At 56.2% G+C, this 22,978-nt stretch overlaps 1 protein-coding gene across 1 annotated transcript in view; it reads right to left on the reverse strand.

Moving 5' to 3' along the window:
• The window catches only part of KLHL17 (kelch like family member 17), a 33,643-nt gene that overhangs the window by 5,414 nt on the left and 5,251 nt on the right, over positions 1 to 22,978 (reverse strand). Inside the window, exons 2-10 of the mRNA XM_019541622.1 lie at positions 11,081 to 11,344; positions 10,308 to 10,429; positions 8,470 to 8,691; positions 6,269 to 6,385; positions 4,228 to 4,441; positions 3,702 to 3,846; positions 2,863 to 3,030; positions 2,014 to 2,102; positions 864 to 937 (exon numbers count right to left, since the gene is read on the reverse strand). Of these exons, the coding sequence (XP_019397167.1) occupies positions 864 to 937; positions 2,014 to 2,102; positions 2,863 to 3,030; positions 3,702 to 3,846; positions 4,228 to 4,441; positions 6,269 to 6,385; positions 8,470 to 8,691; positions 10,308 to 10,429; positions 11,081 to 11,291 (1,362 nt within the window). The 5' untranslated portion in view covers positions 11,292 to 11,344. The remainder of the gene's footprint in view (positions 1 to 863; positions 938 to 2,013; positions 2,103 to 2,862; positions 3,031 to 3,701; positions 3,847 to 4,227; positions 4,442 to 6,268; positions 6,386 to 8,469; positions 8,692 to 10,307; positions 10,430 to 11,080; positions 11,345 to 22,978) is intronic.

Consider the following 22,978-nt stretch of genomic DNA (forward strand, 5'->3'; position numbering starts at 1 on the left):
GCTGGCAGGTTCTGGGCGCTGCCCCCATGAACAACAGGCCTGTCGCGGTTTCCGTGTTGAGAGCCTGTTCAAATTCAAGGCAGTCCCTGTGGGTGCGTCTACACGTGTGCTTTACTGAGCACTGGACTAACTTAATGCACAGTAAAGTACCACCGGCTACATGTGTGCCACAATTAGTGTGCAGTACATTCATTTACTCCAGTGTAGGATAGTCCGGTCAGACACAGGTACTATCCTACACCACAGGAAATTACTGTGCTTAAATACACATGTAGACAGTGATGTCGGGATTCATTTACTTTGGCTCAAACTGAGCTGCAGTCTATTTAGTCAGATTAACTGCACGTGTAAATGTGTCCAGTTTGGCCATGCATCTATTTCTAGATCTGCAGTATGGAGGCAGCACTGCAGCCTGCCCCTCAAAGGCTCTGGGAGGCTTTCCTTTCAGAGCCTTGTCTCTGACCCGCTTTGTACTAGCCACCAGAGCTGTTTTCTTGGGATCGCCGGCATGCAGCCATCAAAATAACTGGAGAGGGGCAGCACTTCACAGCTGCCCTTTCTAGGAGGTCTCTCTGCATATAGCAGAAACATACAGAAGTTAAACACAGAGCCAGGACACAATCTTGCCAGATATTTGTTTAAATTGCTCCTCAACAGGGCAATAGATGCCTCAGCTGGCTTGGAAACGCCCTTGAAAGGACTTTGGCTACTTAGGTTCCAGAGGGTTTTAGTCATTTTGATTATTCCTCATTGTGGTTTTTGCATTCAGCTTCCTACAAGCCTTTTTGACAAGTCCTGTCTGGAGGAGCAAGGGAGAGGAAGGGGCAAACCATGCATCCGCACAGGCACACTCTCTCGTTTACCTGAGGCTCGTACTTTTCCACCGTTGCCAAGTGGGCTGAGCTGTCATAGCCCCCGACAGCGTAGAGATTGCCATCTGCAAAAAGAGTCACGCACAGAGTCACCCTGTGCCAGGCCCCCGTTCCAGACCTCCGCCCACGGCTCCCTCCGGGCCAGCAAAGCATCCAGGCAGGACGGGCAGGGCCGCGGCAGAGCAACCAATGCACAAACCCGCATCATGGGGCAAAGCCCTCCGGGGAGGATTAGCTCACGGAGCAGCTCACGACGCAGAGACCTCAGCTGGTGCGGCGCGTCATTAAACATTCATCAGGCAATGTCTCTACCGAGCCGAGAGAGCCGCCTGGGAGCTCGCGTGCCCTGCAGCCCCTGCCCTCATTGTGACAGGCACTGGGGGTGCTCCCCATGGCCTCTATTCAGCTGTAGTTTTAGCAGATGAGGCAGGAGAAGCAGGGCACTGAAGGGGAGAGAGCTAAAAGGCAGCACCAGGCTGAGAGCACAGGGTGGGGGGAGGCAAAGGAGCCTCCCAGTGAGCATGGGGCATCTGCAAGGAGGGCTAAAGCCAGAGGATAAAGGCAGGAGGGAGGGGAATTGCCACTTGTATCCTTGAGCATCTTGCCCAGCACATGGGAGAGCTGTTAGAGCAGTCTGGGGTGGAGAGCAAGGCAAGACAGCCTGTAGGGAGAGCTGCCCAGGCAGCAATCAGTCGGGGACTCCCTGGGTGAAAACTAGATGGGCTGGGTGGGGAGAGGTCTGCTCCCAGAAGGAAAGGACAGAGTACAGGGATTAGGGCAGGTAAAGCCTGGGAGGTGAGGCTGGATGGCAGCTGCAGGGGGGCTTCTGGAGCTCCCTGGCTTGAGGGAACTGGGAACCAGCAGCCCTAGAACAAGGGTGAGCTGGAAGCCTCAAGAGGGAACGGTCTGAACTCGCAAGGCCAACGGAGATGGTGTCTTTAGAAAGACTGATAAAGTTAATGCTTTCCTGCCACAGCACAGTGAAGGTCAGGGGAGAATAAGTGACTTGGACAAGGTCATATAGGGAGTTTATGGCAGAGCTGCCACTTGGACCCCTGTCTCCCAAGACCAAGCCTAATGCTTTAACCATGCACCCAAGCTTCCCAGAGGGGAAAGAGGTTCCCTTGCAAGAGCGACCTACCTAACGTCGCCACCCGAACATATCTCCTCCTTGTGCTCATGGCAGCAATTGATGTCCAGGTGCCAGTAAGGGGATCGTACCTCTCTGCGCTGCAGCAGGCAGGGACAGAGAACAGACAGGTTTAATCTGGGGAAGCCCAAGGAAAAGCCTTTGCTGCAGTGCCTTCTCAGCAGCTATCGGAGGAGCCAGAGGGCCTGGAGCAAGGGGCAAAGAGTGGCTGTGGGGCATAAATGACTGAGGAACAGGGAACTGAGGAACATCTATTTCCTGACATCGAGGTTCAAAATCATGGTCTCCCGAGGAGAGAGGCAGGGTAAGAGTGGGGAGAGTGGGTAAGAAGTTAGGGGGCAGAACTGGCAGAGGGCACAAGGGACACGTCTACATTGCACACTCATGGTGCCAGGCAGTGGTGTCCTCACACATCACACCAGCTGCTTCCCGAGCCAGAAGCAGTGTAGCTCCATCCATTCGGCTACACACATGCTGACTACTGCAGCCTCTCGGCGCTAGCCAAGAGCAGACGAGGCTGTGAGGAGCTTCAGTGTGCAGCTAGGTAAATGGTACTAGATGGCACATGGCAACGTGTAGGACCTGAAGCAAACACTGCTTCTCCATGGCAGGCTGGGAACACAGTTGGGGCAGGATTAGGATCTCCCCTGGGAATGGTGGGTTCCAGCAACCCCACCGGCCAGCCCTGTTTTGTCCCAACCCATCCTGGCTGCAAACACCATCTTGAGGAGGCTTGTACTGAGGATGCACCAGGTTTTGGGGACTGGCTGAGGGGTGTCTCTGCAGCCCAGGCACAAGGCCACAGCAAGGGAAAGAGCATATGCCACCAAACCCCGCTACCTGTTCAGACAGGAGGCCCCGTCGTAACCCCCTGCGGCGTACAGGAGCCCGTGCAGTGCTGCCACACCCAGGCAGCTCCGCCGGGTGCCCATGGACACCTCCGGCTGCCAGGAGTTAGTCACTGGGTCGTATGACTCCACGGTGGCCAAGTCCGAGGTCCCATCATAGCTGCAGGGAGACAGAGAGCATCTGGAGCCTGGGGTCCTACGAAGCACTAAACTGGCACCTAAGGGACGGGGCTGAGGGCCTTGGTTCCTGCTACAACTTTCAGACCGGGCGCTGCGTGGCCTTAGGGCAGTGCCCATGCCAGATGCAACCTGGCTCTTGCCCTTGTTCCAGACCCAGGCAGAGCCACAGTAACAGTAGGCCCAGTTCCTGGGGAGGTCTGTGCTGCCCACATCCCCAACGCGGGCACAGCTGGAGCCACTTTCCCAACCAACACACTTCTGATCTAGTCATGGCATAAGGTGACATGCCATGCCGGGCCATGGCAACTTCTGTTCAGCAAACTACTGGCTGCTCTACTGAGGCTCCTAAGGGCTGGCACCCATGAGAGCCCAAGCCACCGCAGGGCAGAGACCCAGCAAACTTGCTGCAGTGGGCAGCTGGTAGAATGGGGCAGCTCCGCTGGGCTGTCGCTGAACTGGCAAGGCAGTGGCAAGAAGTTCCCAGCCCCTCACAAATCTCCCACCCCACCCCTCCACAGCCAAGTTTAACCACAGATGTCCCCTCGCCCTAAGTTCCTCCAGCTCAGCCTCTCTTTTGTGACATCCCTGTGCCCGGGCTCCCACTCAGCCCCAGCTCAGGGTCCATCATGGGCAGCGTGGACAGGACCTTACCCGCCCACGGCGTACAGCTTGTTTCCGATTGCAGCGACGCCCACCCTGGCCCTCCGGGTGGACATGGAGGCCACCATGTGCCACCGGTCTGTCCGCGTGTCATAGGCCTCGCAGTCTCCGTGGATGGCGAAAAGGCTCCCCCCACCTGCATGCAGGAAGCACCAGTGGAGTGAATGGTGGGAGAGTGTGCATGGGGGCAGGTGAGAGAGCGTGAGCGGGGACAGGCCCATGCAGGGGCTCTGCCCAATGTCCCAACAATGGACATTGTTGAACATGAACATCTGTCATGTCGGTGGCCTCCAGCTGCCTGTTCTCAAGGCCGGAAGGGAGTTGGAGCAAATGACACCACTCACGTGGGCTGGAGCCACCCAGCTGTGTATGGTACCAGGCTTTGGGCTGGTCTCCACTCATAAGGCACACTGCACCTCAGAGATGCCAGCGGTAGCCCTAGTGGCACCTTGCCCTCCCAATGCAAAAAAAAACCCCCAAGCGCCTTCTCCCCCCACCCAGTATGTCTGTCCCTTACCAACAGCAAAGAGCACCGTGCTGGCCCCCTCGCACCGCCGAGGCCTGGTCCTGCTGTTGCCGAGGACCCCCCTCTGCTCCGGCATGAGGTGGTACTTAAGGGCCTCGATCAACAGGTCCTTGCACTCTGAATGGTGCCGGACCAGGAGCTCCGTGTCCACGTTGCTCATCAGGAAGTCGCGGCTCAGCAGGGGCAGCCGGACGCACTTCATGAGCTGTGGGGAGGGAAGGGTTAAGCTGGAGCTGAAGGCAATGAGAAGGCGACGGAGGCCTGATGCCTTCCTTGCTCCACACCGGCTCTTCCCTGCCAAACCAAAGAGTCCAGGGACCCCCATCTTGCCTCTATTCCCCCTCCCACTGGAAGGGCAGGTGGGTGGGCTTCATACAAGCTTTCCCTGCCTTTACAGAGCCTGGAGTGATGCCTTCCACTGGTCTGACAACGGCACACATCTCAGAGCTGCTCCCAAATCCCAGTCCCCATTGCCCACCTGTGCCCACACCCTGTTCCAGGTGCCAGTGCGGCTCCTTCAGCAAGAAGCCGACTGCTGGCTTGACCTTAGCCACGTTCCCCTCCACTGGGACGTGGCTCAGAAGGGGAGGGCCACCTGCCTGCGATCATCTGTATGACAGCAAAGGTGGAAAGTCTCAGAGGGGGACTGCTGGGTCAGAACTGAGCCGTGGGAGTTACTGGGCACCAGTGCTCTTGCAGTTGCCAGCAATGCCCAATGTGCAAGGGTATGCTACTCAGTGGGACCTTGGAAGCAAAGCCAGGGCCTGAGTTTGGTTATGGGGGTCACAGAAGAATCTCCCACTGGCCTTCCAGCCGCCCCCCCAGCAGAGACCTTAGTGCATCTGCAAACATCCTGCCCCAGAGCCCCAAGGCGGTATGTGCATCCTGGATTAACATCCCGTCCTTCTTCCTCTGCAGTCTCACAGCTCAGTTCCTTGCAGGCCTGGTACTGAAGCCATGAGAACAAACTGACAGGTCCCAGGAGCTGGGCACTTAGGGATACCATGTCCCCTAATTAATAGATGCTCATGGCCTTGTTTGCAATGCAGCTCACATCCACGAGAGGGGGCCCAGGGCTCGCTGAGAGCCTGCAGCCCCAGTCTGGAGCCGGGCTGGGAAGAGCCCTGGCGAGGAGGGGGGTTGGTGATTGCTGTGCTGTCTTCTCCCTTAGGCAGGTGGCAGGCCTGCGGGTAAGCAGCTCCACAACACTGAAGTACTGAGATCAGAGACCAGATAAAGGGAAACCCCGCTCCAGATACATTTGCCAGAAGTTTGGCTTTTGAGAACAAACCTGAAAGCCCAGTCCTCTCGAGCAGGGAGTCCACAGGAAAGGCCAGCACTTCTGCTCACATCTCCCTCTCTGCTACCAATTCAACCTATGCCCTCGAGCAGGTCATAACCCTCCACGCCTCAGTCTCCCTATCTGTGAGATGGGAGTAGCGGCACTGACAGGGCAGGCAGGTTTCTGAGCCTCTTCTAACAGGGGGAATTTAGAGATCTCCCACCAGAGGGGATGAATGCAACATACAGTATTGCTTTCCTCCGAACATGCAAGAAGGCTGTTGAATGGGTAACACACTGGATTAGATCTCAGGACGGTGCAGTTAAGTCCTGCCTCTGCCACAGATTTCCTGCATGGACAGGGGCACATCATTTAATCTGCCCCATGTCCGGCTCCCCATGTGATAACGGCTCTCTACCTCACAGGACTGCTAGGAGGTTCAAATCCACACACAAGTGCAAGAGGCTCAAGCAGTGGGAGATGGTCACTAACAGAACTCCAACCCTACCGGTGGGGTATGTGAGCCCTGCACTCACCTACAAGCTGGACTTCAGGCAGCAATTCGTAAACAGAAATTTGTGAGCGTGGAGTCCAAGGGGGCTCTAGCTTTGGCCAAACCCACGTCTCCAGAACAAAGCTTCTCAGAGCTGATAAAAACAGCCCAGCCAACAAGTCGGAGCCTGGCCCACCCCACCACCCCATGGTACCCCATCCTTGTGACGGCCCAGGCCCCCAGGCCAATCCACATACCCTGGGAACGTGCTGTCTCCTGCTGTCCACATCATGTTTGACCCAGCTGAGCACAGCCCGGTACACTTCTTCCTCTGAGGGCACGTTGAGGCTGTCGCTAGAAACAAGGTCCAGCACCTGCAGGGGTGAATGGAGAAGGCAGCTCAGTGTAGCTCTCACTAGTGGAGGTGATAGGGACATACCCTTACACACACACACACACTGCTGGGCTGCACGTGCTGAAAGCCCCTGCCTCAGTTTCCCCATCAGTAAAATGGGGAAAGTGGTGATAGCAACCTGCCTCCCCAGTGCCCCCAGAGGGGAATCCCTGGTTCAGGCTTGCTCTGCAGGTAGCACGTGCTGTTGCATGCTGTTGTAGGGAGTTACAGGGCCTGGCTGCACTGCTGTGGATCACACGAGACTCACTCCTGATTCACACCAGTGTGACAGGAGCACGAGACCCACAAGGTGGAAGTCACACTCCCTTCCCACTGGCTTTGTCCCAAAGCAGTGGTGAGACTCTTGTGAGGCTCAGAGCCCTGCTGCTGCAAGGAAAATCCTTGGCTTTACTTTCCTTTGCGGGGGCTGCTGCTTCAAAGCTTAGCACAGTGCAAAGTGGAAGAGGCGAAGGCGAGAGAAGGCCGCTGTGCTGTTCCAGGGACTACCCCTGCAGCCTCCAGCCTGAGGAGAACAAGCCCCAGCGGACTTTGCCCAAACCTCTTGGCCTCCTCCCCAGCAAGAGACCTGGTTTTGTTCTTCCTAGCTGCATCCAGCTCCCATTCAAGCAAGCCTCAGGACCAGAGTCCAAGCATCTCAGCCCTTCAACCAGCCAGCACCCTCCAAGGCCAGCCTGAGCCTGCTTTCTCCAAACCACCCCTTTTCCCTGCTCTCCCCACTCAGGTTGCAATCCTTTAGCAGCCGACTCCCCTTAATATTAGTCTTAGGTGCGGGAGCCCTTTGCTGCCTCCTCCCTGGTGGGATACTCCAGTCAGCAGAGGCTGAAGAGCAGGCAGCGGGTGAGGGTGCTGCTACAAAAAGAGACACCATAGGGACATAATGAGGTTCCATCGGTAGGGAGCCGGGCCTGTGGAAACACTCAGGTAAGACTCTGAAAAGCTGGCCTGAAATGCTGCCAACCCCTAGGACCAACCCCACCTCCTCCGACAGCAAGACAGACAGTGCATTTCCCCAGCTTGCCTGTGCCACGTACAGGACCCACGCTTTGGGAGAGGGGTACCCCTACCGGGAGCTCTCCTTCCGCTTGGGAGCTACGTCAGCAGGGACCAGATGGCCCGCTCTTCCCTGGCAGCGCCCGTGCTCACAGCCCTGCTGTGAAAAGAGAGTCCTGCGGACGCCAACCCCCGCCGGCACCCCCTCCTTCCTGCACCCCCGCCAAAGCTGCTGCCGCGGCTGTCACTTCCGATGAGGCTCAGCAAGATCAGACAGACAGGCCCGGCTCGTGCGCCGGCCGCCCCCTTCAATATTTCATGCGCTGGAAGCAGCTACCTCAGCTGCTCTGGGCCTCGCAGCAAAGACGAGCCGACTTCACCTGCTGGGGACGATGGAGATGGAGCAGGTGGGAAGGCAGCCCCCAGCTGCCCCCAGGCCTCCTGCTGCCAGGCATGGGGGGGCATCCGGACCCTGAGATAGGGCTGGGGGGGCCGGGCCGGCTCTGTGTGCAGCAGAGAGGGTAGAAAAGACCACCCTGAACACGCCACATGCTGCTCCCCGGGGACTGTCACGCCAGAGGCCAGGCTGGCACTGTGTCAAAAGCTGCAGGAAACACAAGCTGAGCTTTGAATTAAACATCACAGCTAAGTGCACAGAGCAGTCCCGAATGCCTGAGATGGCAGCAGCCACACGTGGGGTGAGCTCACCAGTGGCCCCCAGCCTGCACTACTGCAGAAATAGGGTAGGAGGGAGCCTTATGAGGAGTGCAACAAGCCTGGTGGGACACAGGATGGGCAGGGATTTCCTGGACCTCTGAATTCAGTCTCCTGCAGTCACGGGCAATTGCTCATCCCAAAAGGTCCACAGGAGGGTGGAGTGGAGGTGGAAACTTGCCCAGTATAAAAGGAAACCTAGCTCCCACTCAGGCAAAAGCACGGGGAACAGAGCATGATACAACCATACAGACCCCAGCTGAGACTGTGCAGCGGAGGCGTGGAAGCAGAGGCTGTGCAGGGGGGTCAGCTCAAGGTGTGGGTAAGACCTCCTCCTACCTGCTTGAGCGGCAGCAGCATGAACTCCTCTGTCTTGGACACCTCCACGAAGTGCTGGAGGACGTACTTGTGGGCTGATTTGAGCAAATCGCTGCAGGAGTGTGTGTCGGCAAAGCCCCGGATGCCCAGGCAGTTGGAGGGGTCCAGCTGGCTCAGCAGGAACTTGCAACATGCATCCCGCACCCCGTTGAGCTGCAGGAGGCTGGCTGCGGGCAGGAGCGTCTGCGAGCGGACAAGGGAGGAGGAAAAAAATGGAGGGGTACCAGACCAGAAACCCACTGCTCCTATCTCTGCTCTCCACAGAGACAACCCTATCATCCCTCCACCCAGGCAGGGGCCTAGGGTTTGCCGACACGACTCCGTTCTTGGCCAGCTGACAGGCAATGCCCTTGTGCAAGACAGCCTGAGATGCAGTGATGCAGAGCAGAGCTAAGACTTGGACAGTGTCCAGCCAAAAGCCAGGGTCCTACTGGGTCTCATTGCAAGGCTGCAGCTCACCAGATCTCCTGCGGCTTCTTAGCTGCATGTGGGCGGTTGCATTTCTCACAAATCCCTTCCCTTACAATGGCCTCGGAGTGAAACGTGGCTAAGGAAGGACTCCTGCCATGCCCAATGGGTGCTGTGCCGGCAGGAGGTGATTTCAGCCCCCCAACCTGCCTCTGCCAGGGGTTCTCCCCATGCTCCAAAATGTTCTTGGTTTCCAGGAAAAATATCTAGGCCCTTCCTCCCAGCTGCCTGCTCCGTGTAAGCCACCACCATGTGCTCCTGGAGAGGGGTTTTGCTGGGTCAGACTGGGGCCACCTGAGCAGAAGCCCTTGAAAATGCGAGTGGGAGAGGAAGGGTCGTGTGAGGCCAGCCCAACCAGCAACAACTGCAGCACGTTGCCTGGCCAGCTGTCAGCAAAGGGGCTGTTCAAACCTTAGGAGACCCGGAGCAGGGGGATTCAGTTGCATGGAGCCAGACGGACAGGCTCCAGGCCAGGAGACATCCTGAGGCGAGAGGCCCCGTGGCAGGCTCCTGGAGTCTGGGCTCCCTCCCCTCCCACCCCAAACCTCCATGCCGATTCAGACCGCAGCTGTGCTCCGGGGGGACAAGGTTTCAGAGGGCCATGTGCTTTTTGAATGGGGACGAGACAAAAATAATGGCTGTTCTGCTGGGCTTCAACAACATTTCAGGGGGTGCAGGTCTGCTGCCCTCCCTTCCTCTCCCAGAAAGGACGCAAAGGCGGGAGCAGGGCTGTGTGGGAATCCAGCTTGGGTGGACGTGACCTGTGTTAGTCTCCCCACCCCTGCTGCCCTCTCCTCTGAGCTGAGACCTGGTCTGCCCTGAGTTGCACATGCAGACGCTGGCCTGCCCTGACCAGCCAGAGCCCTGGTGCTGAGGCTGATCTGGCTTCCAGCATAGCTGCTCTGTTAGTCTGGCTCTCCTGGGTTACAACAAAGTAAGAGATGCTTCTAACCCTTGCAAATAAAGTCCAAACCCAGAGGGAAAGAGGCTGGAAGACAGGCTTGGTCCCAGGCTAAGCAGCTGGAGAGGGCCCAAGTAGCCAGCCCTGACAAGGGGGAGCAGCTGCGCCTCCTGGAGAAGGGCAGGGCAGCTGCTGGCACTCCCCCCAGATTTGGCCTGCTTGCTGCAAAGCCCTATAGGAAGCCATTCCCTGCAGCTATAAGGACAGCTTTGCCTGTGGGCATGTGGGAACCAAACCCCCCTTAGCCAGAACCAGGTGCCAGGTGCTGACGTAGTGCCAGGGTCTGAAGGTCCCAGAGAAGGAGGCACTCGTCCTCTGTGAGTGCAGCTGGATGGAGGGGTCACTTGGGAAGGGAAAGGCACTGCCTTACCTGCACGTTCCCTTCGCCCACCACGATCTCTGCTGTGTAGGCATACTGCACCAGCTGCTCCAGGGCCTGGGGGTCAATGTCGTGCAGAGTCACGTGGGTCTGGCGGCTTTCACTCATCTCATCTACAATGACATGCAAGAAGCTGATGAAGCCTGGCTGAGAGTCTCAGCGTGGAGCAAGCCAGTCGTTCCTAGCAGAGTTCATGATGGCAGCAGCTTCCCCGGCTGGTTTATAGCCCCCACTGGGTACTGAATCCTGGAGGTCTTTTTTCCCTTACCTGTACACAGGTAACCCACCACTCCCGACTTCCTTACGGCATCTCCCTCTTGCCTTTCAACAGGGCTGAGCCTGTCAAAAGTCTCCTCCAAATGCATCTACGATCAGACTTGACATTGCCCCTGCCTGTTTCTGTGCCATCAATTTAAATTTAGGTAAGCCCATGTGAGGTGTCCCAGGGTAGCTCATGAACCTCATGTCACCTCACTCTCACTCGAGCTACTGCTCAGTCTCTGTAGCATAAATGAAAGGGGACTGGAGCCCATGGGCCCTCGAAGACACCTTCTGAGGGGCTCTCAAGCCTCTTTATATACATTTTCCGATGCTGGCTGGGATGGGATGTTGTCTGTGGCCCCACCAGGGAAAGATGGGTCTGGACATGGAGAAGGCAGGAACACAAGGAGGGAAAGGGCGAAGGCTCATGGGCTGGAAAGGGAAGAAGAAATTTAAAGCAAGACCGAGGGACATGAGAGCCTGTGCACAAGGCTGATACTTGCTTGTAAACATGGCGTGGAAGTAGGGGCTGCAGGATGCCAGCACAACCTTGTGGGCCTTGATCTCCTTGGTGCCCACGTGCAGCACGATGTCGCAGAGCAGGCCCCGCTGCCGCATGCGGTTCATACACACGAAGGCGTCGTGGTAGTGCCGCTTCGAGTTGTGGGAGATGCTGTGGCCATCCCGGTTGAGAAGCTGCATGCCGCCCTCCATGGCTGTGAGTCAACGGCGTGCTCCCCGTTCTCCGCTGGGTCTCTTCTGCGTCACTGTGGAGGAAAGCCAGGGCAATTAGCCATGCAGGAATGAAGGAGGCCCCACCAACAGCCGGGACCAGGGGACCTGGGGGCATGTAGACCATCCCTGCCCAAGCCGACCAGAGAAGAGCTCCCCTCCAATAGACTCCATGGGGGGACTCTTTTCTGTCCCCAGATGAGACAAGTGGAGTGCCCAGCACCATAATGAGCAGAGACACCACAGGGCATCTTCATCCTGGGCTCAGTGCTTGCTAACACCCCTCTCCAGTGCATTTATAAATGGATCAATGTGCTAGTCGCATCTCAATATAAGCCTTGTAGCTTGCCCTGAAAGTCACAATCCCAAAAGACCTAGCAATGCACACCTCCAAGCAACAGTAGCTTTGGCAAAGCTCAAATAAGTGGCACAGGAGAGCAAACAGCAAATCCTCTGTTCCACTAGAAAAGAGCAAATCTAAGCTGCGAATCCCACATTCACATACCCAGGGTTGGGGTTAGATGTCATGAAATAGTCACAGGACCCAAGTAACTGGGATTTTGTTCCTGACCCTGCCTGTGGCCTGCTGCAAATCACTCCATGGCTCTGTGCCTCAGTTTCCCTCCCTGCTATATATTTGTTTAGACAATTAACTATTTGGGGCAGGGACTACTTCTCTCTGGTCCATAGAGCATCTAGCTCTCCACAGAGCCCTGGAGGCAACACTGATGGAAATAAGTCATCACCAGCCAACCAAAGAATTTGCCCCTCTCTTCACCTGATACTCAAAGCCTTTTGGCTCTTCTTAAAAACATGGAACACAAGAGGAGCCAGCTGCAGGTTATAATGTCCTCCTGCCCATTTAGCGCTCTCGTCTCTTCTGCAGCAGGGTCAGAGACATCCCAACCCTCTGTCTGGGAAAGGCATCTACATGCCCTTAATGTTCTTCACTGTCTGAACAGTCCCAGACTCCAGTTTCCCCATTCAGTGCTTCGCCAGCTAGTGTTGTGTGTGTTCATCCCCTATCCCAAAGCCCCCCAGCCTGTCTTGAGACCTCCCCAGCACAGACTCAGATAGGCCAGCCTCACTGTTCCTGCAGGGCTGTGGAGAGTGGCTTGCACTATGACTGACCTCCCCAAGCCACTTCGCTATGAGAAGTAGCACAGTGCAAGGGGCAGCACAGAAGAGCAAGTACCCATATAGCCCGCTTAGATATCGGAGAAGAATTTTCCCTGTGCTGGCCCATGTGCTCTGGTGTGCCCCCAGGTACGTACAGACCCTAGAGCTGACTGGGTTTTGAGCTACACCTGTCAATCAGGGCTATATTTCCCAGACAAAAGGCAGGAGGCATTATCCATGATCTAGTCTGATCTCCCTTGCCCTGGAATAAACAAAAGATTTTAGCAAGGCAATTGATATGGTCTCCCACAACATTTTCGCAAGCAAGCTAAAGAAGTGCAGGTTGGATGAATGGACTGTAAGGTGGATGGAAAACTGGCTGGATGGTCAGTCTCAGAGGATAGTAATCAATGGCTCGATGTCTAGTTGGCAGCTGGCATCAAGTAGGGGTTGGTTCTGGAGCTGGGTTTGTTCAATGCCTTCATCAGTGACCCGGACGATGGGAACGGAGAGCACCCTCAGCAAGCATGCAGGTGATATCAAGCTGGAGGGAGTAGTAGATATGCTGGAGGGTAGGGCTAGGATTCAGAGAGACTTTGACAAATTGTAGGATTGAACTGAAAGAAATCTCATGAAGTTAAATAAGGAGAAGTGCAAAGTCCTGCACTTAGGACAGAACATCCCATGCACTGGTGCAAGCTGGGGACCACCTAGCTAAGCAGCAGCTCTGCACAAAAGCACCTGAATGTTACAGTGGGCAATAAGCTGAATATAAGCCAGCAGCGTGCCTTTGTTGCAAAGAAGGCGAACGGCATCCTGGGCTGCATTAGTAGGAGCGTTGCCAGCAGATCAAGGGAAGTGATTATTACCCTCTATCTGGGGCTGGTGAGGCCACATCTGGAGTACTGCGTCCAGTTACGGGCACCCCACTATAGAAAGGATGTGGACAAATTGAAGACAGTCCAGAGGAGGGCAATGAAAATGTTTCAGGGTCTGGGGCTCATGACTTGTGAGGAGAGGCTGAGGGAACTGGGCTTATTTAGTCTGCAGAAGAGGAGACTGAGAGGGGGTTGAATAGCAGCCTTCAGCTCCTTGAAGGGTGGTACAGAGAGGATGGAGCTGGGCTGTTCTCAGTGGTGACTGGTGACAGAACAAGGAGCAACGGGCTCAAGCTGCAGCAAGGGACGTTTAGGTTAGAGATTAGGAAACACTTTCTCATGAGGAGGGTAGTAAAGCACTGGAACAGGTTACCCAGAGAAGTGGTGGACTCTCCATCCTTCGCAGTTTTTAAGACCCAACTAGACAAAGCCTTGGCTGGGATGATCTAGCTGGGGCTGGTCCTGCTTTGAGCAGGGGGTTGGACTAAATGTGACCTCCTGAGGTCCCTTCCCACCCTCACTGTCTATGATTCAAACTACTTGGCTCAGGCGGCAGCAGTGGCCTTGTCACTGCTGCTTACCTGGGGCACACAGCAGGGGTGCTGCTCCTGTCTTCATGGGGTGCTTTGCGCCTGTGGTGCATGCGAGGGGCTGAAGTTAGACCATTTCTACAATTCTTTCACTCCCTGGTGCCTTTCAACACTGGGGACTGAACTTGATGGCCCAGGAGGCCCTTTCCCATCCTATGACACCTCTAAAGATCCTCCGCACCCCTCCCAAACCTTATCCAATGCCATGCGGCCTGGGGGTGAGCAGAGCTCCTCTGCCTGCCGGGGGACCAGCCTGGGCCTCAGTCAAGCTTTAGGCCACTGGAACTTTAGGCCAGTCAAGCTTTTTAGCCTTGGACCAACTCAAGGCACCCCTTGGGAAATGCCAGCTCTTCATTTTCACCCTTCTTTGTGATTACAGAAAAATAAAAGAGCAGCTTTGCTGTTGTGAAGAACTCCGGGGGAAAGCAACTATGGATTTCTACTTGAAATCTCTGTTTCTGTTGTGAATCCTGCTTGCAAACCTAACGGTGCTAATAGTGCATGGCACCCCGAGCACCCTTGAAAGGATCTCCGGGTACTCCAGGGTGCTGTGGCACCTTGATTGAGAATCCCTGCTTTCGGGTATGCCTTACAGCAAACAGCTTTGGAGTTGTTTTGCAGGGCAGGCTGAGCAGGGAGGAGAAGACAGGGCTAGAATATCATGCAAACCTCCCTTTGGGCGCACACAAAACGGGACTGATGCAATCACTCTGGAGAGCCAAATCCCATCTGGAAGGGGTCAGGCAAGCACGGCTGCACCCTGGAAACTCAATAGGAGGAATTATCTCTCCCTGAAAGAAGTGGGGGGGGGTGCACCTGGCCGCTTGGAGGGATGCACAGGGGAGGAAAGGCATTTGTTCCTGCAAGGATACTTCCTCCCCCTATTACCAGGCTGCTTAGCCCGCGTCGGAGCTGCCTGCTGTGTTGTGAAAGGCGTCTGACAGGCTGCTAGAGCTTTGCTGCACCCAAAGAAAAGGGAAAAGAGAGAGAGACAGACGCTACAATGAGCTGGGAAAGGAGGGGCTGTGGAGGAAGGAAAAAGGCAGCTTTTAAGAATCAGGCAGCGTGTTCCTCCAGATTCGCCAGCCCCCGCACTCCTGCCACGAGAGAATCCCCTCCGCCTCGCCGTTCTGCACGACACCTCCCCGCCGCCGACCGCGAGGCCTCTAAAAATAGCAAGCCTTCGTGCAGGGCTGCTCAGCCAGGAACACATCCATTTGTTGCTGTTTAAACAGCAGAGCAGGATGTACCGGGATGGGGGTGAGACAGGTGCCCGGAGGCGAGACCTGCTGTGCCCCGCGGGACTCGGAGCAGCTGAGGCAGGAGGAGCTGCAGGGGAAACCAGGGAAAGCTGGCAGCCAGGGGGCAAGAGCAAACCCCGGCCACGATTTCCAGGGGTGGCGGGGGGAATCCGATGTGCCCTCCAAAGGCAAACACCTCTGACGAGCTCAGTGGCCCTCTCCGGGTCTAACTCCTGGGTGCTGATTGCATCGTGCACACCAGGCCCACGACTCAATGCGTGTGCAACATGGGGCTGGTGAAGGCGAGAGATAATTATTAGCATCAAAAGGCAGCCTTATTGCCTCGCCTGGGCTTTCCCAGCATTGCTTTCTTCTCTCGTCACGTGCGATCAGCTCAGAACGAGCCCCCGGTCTCCCGCCTGCTCCCTCTCCCCAGAGGGATGTGCCTGCTCAAGCTGCTCTACCTCCCCAGTATGCCACCAGGCATGCTCTTCCCCAGAACTGGTTTAGGTTTGCTCCAGTTGTAACTGGAAGGGCTTGCAGCCTCCCCTTCCCCATCCTCACCAGCACAGTCAGGGGAAAGAAGGGAGCACCAAGGGAGTAGACAAGGAGATGCCTGGGTTTGAAGGAAGAGCTCTGCAGCCTTAGCAAAGCCACGGGGTGTAACATGTCCGCTCAGCTCCAGCTTATGGACAGGGGAAGAGAGACTGTGAACAGACAGCCTCCCGTGTGCCAATGTATCGGCTTTGCGGATGAAGTGGGTTTGCAAATGCTGTGAAACTGACGGGGTCAGGAGTGGGGTCGGAGTCAGTGGGAGCCAGTGGAAAGCATGGACAAAGGGTGCTAGGCAATGTCAGGTGCTCCTCGTGCTCTTTCAGGGTGGGGACTGCACACTCGGGGCGCGGATGCCCCATCTGCCCAGGCTTCAGGGGCTTCGGGAGAGGCCGAACCCTCCTGGTTCCTGGAGCAGCCCCTGCACAGGGGACCTCCTGGACTGCTAGAGAGAAGCACTTCTCAGGTTAGCTTCCTCTGAGAGCTCATTTCTGGGGGTCCTCCACCGCCAGGTTCACTGCACCCTAGGGCATCGCTTCTTTCCTTTCAGGATGCAACCTCTGCTGCTGGACCACAGTGCTACAACGACATCCCTACTGCTTAGCGAGCACTCCAGGTATCACCAGCACCAGCCACCACACAAATGTCATAAGATTTGCTTTAAAAATATCTTCATATCCGCTTAAAAGTTAGGAGATTTATCTTTTAATAGACTTTGGCTCTTTTTTGTCCAACTCCAAGTGCCTGAGGAACACACTCAAGCTGCACACATGTGCTTCCCTGACTCTCACTTAAAGGAACCTGAGACAAGGTTCTCACAACATAACATGACTCCAGGACCTGGGGCTTTAAAAAATAACGTAACAGCTATCAAAAGGCTCGTCATGAGATCACAAGAGATAACAACAAGGGGATGGATTCCCTGATTTTCTTTACACCTAGTTTGTGGGTGTCTTATGAGCATTTCCTTTGGCTGCTCTCTTACTAGCAGCATGGCAGGCCAGGCTATTTACAGGGCTGTGGCACAGGACAACGTGCACGCTCCTCTCCCGAGATATACAACCTTGTAATCCCATTTGGAAAAAAGAAAGCACAATCAGGGGGCAACCGCTTGGGTGCTTCTCCTGACGGCTCCTGCACAACTTCACCTCCCCGTTTAAGCTTCTAACCCTTCCAGTAGCCAAGACATCCGCCTGAAGACGAAGGGCTGTCTGTCCCACTCTGCAAACAGATTGAGCACCACTTCCTCTCAGCGGGGAATGGAACAGCTGCTATAATTAAACAATAAATGATAACACTGCTAAGGGACACCCACTGTCTGGGAGGGCTGAGCGCACGCTTCCCGTGCGCCGCTGACACTCTGACCCCGGGCTGCAGCTCAGAATTAGATCATCTCCCAGGACAGCCGTGCCACCCCGTGCAGTCTGGGCACTCCATTAGCGACGGAGAACAAATCAAATCACCCACTCCCCGGTCACCCTGATGAAAGGTCACCTTCCTCAGCAGCTGCGGATCAGAGGCTGCCATAAGGAGTGCTAACCGGAGCCACTGCTAGCTGCCTTGTCAGAGAACCATAAAGGCTGAGCTCCCCTCCTTGGGCTCAATCCCAACTTCTAGAGGTGCCCCTACCGTCTGGTAACTCAGGCCCATTATCCCACAGCTCCGACCCACAGTGATGCCCATGTGCTTTCAGCGCCTGGAAATGGAGGGGCTCCCCTCCATTTGCTGCTTGTGCTGTGGGTATAGAGGGGGCTCCTAGTACTCTCAGGAAGTAAGAAATGCTGCCCTCTGCAAATGGGCATCTGTTGAGATACCACGAATGGGGAGCAGCAGTGGGACCTCGAGAGACAGGCAGTGCCCTGAGCAGCGAGGGGGAAAACTAGCCTGTTTGCTTGACACGCAGGAGCCTGGCTCCATGTGCCCCGTCAGACAGAAAGTATTCAGTGGCCAACCTGTATTAACTGCTTCGGTTATGACAAAGGAAGAAGAAAATGCTTGTTAGGCTCCCATGCGACAGAGCGTGGCCGCGCATACAGGCTCCACTAATGAATGCAAATGATCCTGGCCCAAAGGGAAGTCTGTTCTCCTGCACAAAAAGCATATTTTGGAGGGAGTGAATGGAAACATTCGGAGCAGCAACTGGGGCACAGCGTGTCCCCCAGGATGAGGCTCGGAGCCTGCCCTTCCCCCGGACGGGCCTGGGAGCACAGAGAGCTCTTGGCACTGCTGGAGATCACGTGCCTACCTCGCCCGCGAGGAGCCTGATGTACTGGAGCTCAGCCCGGAGGCACCCACAGCAGCAGGCAGAGTGCGGGGGGCGTGAGTCTCTGCCGGGGTGCAGGACACGTCCACTTCTGGTCAGATACTCAGGACTCTCCGTCAGTGCTTGCTCACGTACCCGGGAAGCGTGACTCTCCAGCTGGGCTGCAGACGGAGGTGGACAAGTTGGCCAGTGGAGCTGCATCTTTACTGCCTGGAGTGAGGGCTTGTCTGCATTCCCACCCCATCAGTGGCATGCCTATCCGTATGCAGAGTTTTTAAAGCAGTACCATCTCCCAGCAAGGGGGTTGCTTCAAAGAGCATCCCCGTGTCTCATCCTCAGGGTGGGGAGCAGAAAACAGGTTAAGAGAAGTCACCCAGGGGCCTGATACACTGCACGCATGGACAGCACAGGCCCCACATCCTGTGTAGTTTTGCAGCTCTGCCTCATGAGGGAGAAAGTTATACAAGCCTGAAAACCATGCATCAAAATGCATGGCCTCCTCACTAGCCTCTCCAGGCTCTGAGCCAACTGCTGCAGCCATAGGTGAAACCCTGAGGCCCTTGCTGTGCCAGTGCAGAAGTAACAGGGAGCCTGAGCTGGGGAGGTGTGGGGCTGGTCACAGAGCAGAGGAGCACCTATTCCACCCTAAAGCCAGCAGGTGCCCAGGGCATTGCTATGGTGCATCTTCCCATGCTGGGGGAAGGAGCATCTCTCTGAGTCCGCTGTGTGGCTACCAGCCCCTTCCAATATTGCCATGGGGTATTTGCTTCAGTATTGCTCTACCTCATTGATACCATTCCAGTATCGCCTCTTCCATCCCCTCCCGGTCCATCTCACACACACATGGCTGATGGGTTTGGCCTCCCTGGAATTGCTTGGAGACCCTGGAGCCCACAAGCCACCCAGCCAGGAGCAAGGCAAGGCTACCAGGACTAAACAGGCATTGCAGCGGGCAAGGCATTCTCACTCGCACACCGCTCAGAGCTGGGACGACCACCCCAGGACCTTCCACGGCCTCCATCACCTCAGCCTCTGAGTGCCTCAAAATCCTTATCGTATTCACCCTCACACCAGGCCTGCAATGGGGGAAGGCAGGGCTGCTATAGCCATTTAGAGAGAGGCTTTCTGGGCCTCAGTTCCCCAAGCGACTTGTCCAAGCTTACACGGGAGCTCTGTGGGGAATGACTGACAGACAGACGGCACATCAAGCAGCCTCTCGCCCTCCCGTGTGCCTCTGGAGCTGCAGGATCCTTTGAAGAGGCTGGGTTTTCCTTCTGTGCCCCTGTCTTTGGCAGCACAGGGCTCCCAAAAGGGTCTTAGTTTGGGGTTGGAACATGAATATACCTTGGTCTGGAAACTCTTTAGGGCAGAGACTGTATCTTCAAGTGCACTTGTGAACCCACTAGTGCAATGGGGGCCCTGTGCTGTACTCTAAAAGCAGAGTGATGAAGACGTGGGCTTTTCCCTGCCATGACAGGCTTTGTGTATTGAAAGCAGACAAATGCTCTTCCACTTCTTTTTTAATGCGCTGTCTCCAAGGATGATCTTTCTGCAGATTCAATAAGAGGCAACCTCGCCCGCTTACAGTATTTCATTAAGAAATGCCACATAGGTACCAATTATTAGATCTCAGTCCCGGATTTGGGGAGGGGGGTGTACTGTTTCAGGGAAAACCCAATTTAAAACATCCTTGTTATTCTGGGTGTGTGTGTGTGTTGGAGGGGGGAGAGAAGTGCACATAGAGGCGTCTCTCTGTGGAGGGAAGGGAATACGGCTTAAAGACACAGAGGCCTCCAGCCCCGGGAGCACGCCGAGACACAAATAGCTCAGCTGACATGCTCACAATAGACTCAATGGGGCTGTGGCAGAGCAGAGCCAGGGATACAGCATGTGCACATACAGCAAGGCAGCAAGCGGGCCGCTCTGGGTTCCTCCTGATACCCCTCTTCATTTTTCAACAGCAGTGTCCTCAGGGGGCCCTACCCCACTGAACACAGGAGTCCATGCTAGGCAGCCATCTGACCAGCACTTTAAGAGACCCCTTACTCGACACCTCCCCTCCGGCAGCCTGCATCTGAAAAAGAACTATTACGAATCCAGAGATGCAGCAAGAGGCATTTCTGACGGGTCCAGCGACAAGCATCCCTAAGATGCATCCCCAGAAGGCTCCGGTTGCAATGCAAATCAGTGAAGCCCAAAAACTTCTGCTCTCTTCTCCCCACTGACCTGACCTGCAATCCAGGGAAGGGAACAAGGACCGGGGGGATGGAGAGGCTCAGCGCCTCCCTGCCCGTCACAGAGGCAGAGCGCTTGCCTGGCAGTAACGAAGAACGATGTGCTGATATTCGGAGGGGGCTGAAGAACCTCACAAGGGCCGGGCAGGCAGGACTCTTTTGCTCTGGAGTGACAGAGCCCTGCTTTTTCCCTTCCTGCAGGCTGTGCCGCCCTCTGACAGAAACCCCAGGCAGGAAAAGCCCATTGATTTCCTCCGCTCAGCACAGCCGGCAGTGAGGCGACGCAGCAAAGAGCAGTGGGGGGGGAGATCAAGCGAGCCTTGTACAGCAGTGCTTGCAGAGCCGCGCCAGCCCTGGCCAGCAGATGCCGCGAGGCCGGCGCCACTCAGCGTGGACCGCTTCGCGTGCATTAGGAAGGGGAGTATGAACATTGGCTGTTGGGTGCAACACAGCAGTCCCTTCCTCCCGCAGCCGACTCCCCCTCTCAGCTGCAGGGAGGGGTGGCGGACGCTAAATGTCAACAGCCTCTGAGACAGCCAGGGCCCAAAGATAAATGCGCATGCTGCTAAAGCTGCTTACTGCTGATCACAGAGCCCGGCCCACGCGGGTCTCCTGCAGCACAACCCAGTGAGTTGCAACCCGCTGCGAGCCACGTGCCCCGGCGGCCACTTCCACCCTGCCCGGGTCCTCACTCCGAACGCCTCGTGGTACCTCTGCACGGGTTCCTGGAGCAGCCCACAAACTAGCGGGACCCCCCCAATTCTTGCACCCCGCACCCCCAATTCTTTGGCCCCGTTCTCGTCCCAAGAGCCCAATCAGGCCTGCCAATCACGGGCAGCAATCCACCCTCCAATCCTGCCCAGAGGCAGTGCGGGGCATGGCGCATATGGCTGAGATCGTAGCAGCGAGATTCCCTGGCTTCCCGCTCTCCTCGTGGGCTTTTGTGAATTAGGCATAACTGACACACGCCGAATCCTCCTGTCTAGACAGCCTCAGAGAAGTGACAGGCTGCCAGGGAGTCTGGGGAGCCTTGGTGGGAGGGGGCAGAGGAAAGCAGAGAACTACCCGATCCAAAGGGCAGAGGGTTTCTAGCAGGGACGTGCGGGCAGCCCACTCCAAAGGCAGCTGCCTGGGAGCAGCCAGGTCTCCAGGGCAGTCTGGGAAGGACTGTGGCAATGGGAGACAGAAGTGACATACTGATGAAAGATCCCAAGTGTTCTGGGGCAGTCCCAAATTTCAGGGCTGTTTCCAGGGGTCTCAGAGAGTCCCTGCAATAGGATGTGGGCTCCAAATCTGGGACCTGCTTGCTCTTGCCCACTCCTGACCATTCCCACGGCATCAGGCAGCATCCAGCCAGGGCGACTGAGGAGCACAGCTTATTAGCCCAGGCCCCGGGTCACTGCTTCCGGAGGGAGCCATGACCTCAGACTCAGCAAATGCAGCACGAGGCTGCCAGGCACTGCGGGGACACGGCCATCCCGTTGTAGGTTCAGGAGGTAATTGAGGGAGCTACCCCGCTCACTAGAAGCCACATTCACGTGGCTGTGTTTGGAAGGCAGCTCAGTGGACGTGAAATTGTGGCGCAGACTATTTCCAGTCCTGGGATCGTGGCCTGGATTTTCCTAGGGAGATGGATGGTGCATGGATTTTCCCTACCCACAAGCTGGTCTCTTTAAGACAAGTCTCCCAGATCTGTGCAGAGGAGTGGGACCCGTGCACCGGTCCCTAGTGAAGTACTTGCTGCAGTGGAGCAGCCAGCTTAGGAAAGTGTCCCTTTCTCCTTCAAGGTGTGAGCCCAGTGCAGCAAGCCCCTCGTCCCAGCAGCAGGGCAGACCATTACCCTTGTGAGAGATGCTTTGCCTCTGCTCAAGGCATGATGCCAGCCCCTCTGAAGGAGATGTAGGTCACTCTGTCCCTCCCCGGGAATTCTCCCCGTGCGCAGGCAGGTAGCACATCGCCACGACTGCCATGCAGGTCTCATGTTCCTGTCCCTCATGCCCTGTGCCAGCATCCGACCACGCGCAGACAGGACCGTGTGGAGGGTCCTCACCACACAGTGCTGCTGACATAGTTCATCTGCTGCCTTGCTGGATCCCTGCACCTGCTGCAACACTGGGGGCTGCGCAGAGGATAAGCAGTCAAAGGTCTGCTGGGTTGGCATGGCTAAGACACCCCTCCATGAAATAAAGCTGTGTGACCTAGTGCACAGAGCACAAGGGTGGGGTGTGGGAGGCCTGGCCTGCAGGCCTGCTCTACCACCGGTGTGCTGGGTGCCTTTGGGAGAGTTCCTCCATCTTCCCTGCCTTGATTTCACCCCCTTTATCATAACTAAACAGGGTGGAATTGGGGTCCAGACCCTGCTTCCCTTTGCCAAATGCTTTGAGCTTCTAATGCTGAGCAGGGTGAGGGGGGGATGTGGGCACGCTAGAAGGGAGGAATAGGCTGCAATCAGACCTAGGCAGGTTACAGGGGCGGGCAGATGAGAATAGGATGGGATTCAACACTGAGAAGTGCAAGGTGCTGCACCTGGGGAGGAAGAGCCAGCACCATCCTACAGGCTGGGGAACTCCCTTCTCGGCAGTGCAGAGGCAGAAAAGGATTGTGGAGTCATCATTGACTCCAAGATGAACATGGGCTGGCAGTGTGGGGACGCGGTCAGGAAGGCCAACCGCACCCTCTCCTGCATCCACAGATGCATCACGAGCAGGGCCAAGGAGGTGATCCTCCCCCTCCATGCAACACTGGTCAGGCCGCAGCTGGACTACTGTGTCCAGTTCTGGCGCCGCACTTCA

This window comes from Crocodylus porosus, unplaced genomic scaffold (assembly GCF_001723895.1).
Source record: "Crocodylus porosus isolate Cpor-Errol unplaced genomic scaffold, CroPor_comp1, whole genome shotgun sequence".
NCBI classification, from domain to species: domain Eukaryota; kingdom Metazoa; phylum Chordata; order Crocodylia; family Crocodylidae; genus Crocodylus; species Crocodylus porosus.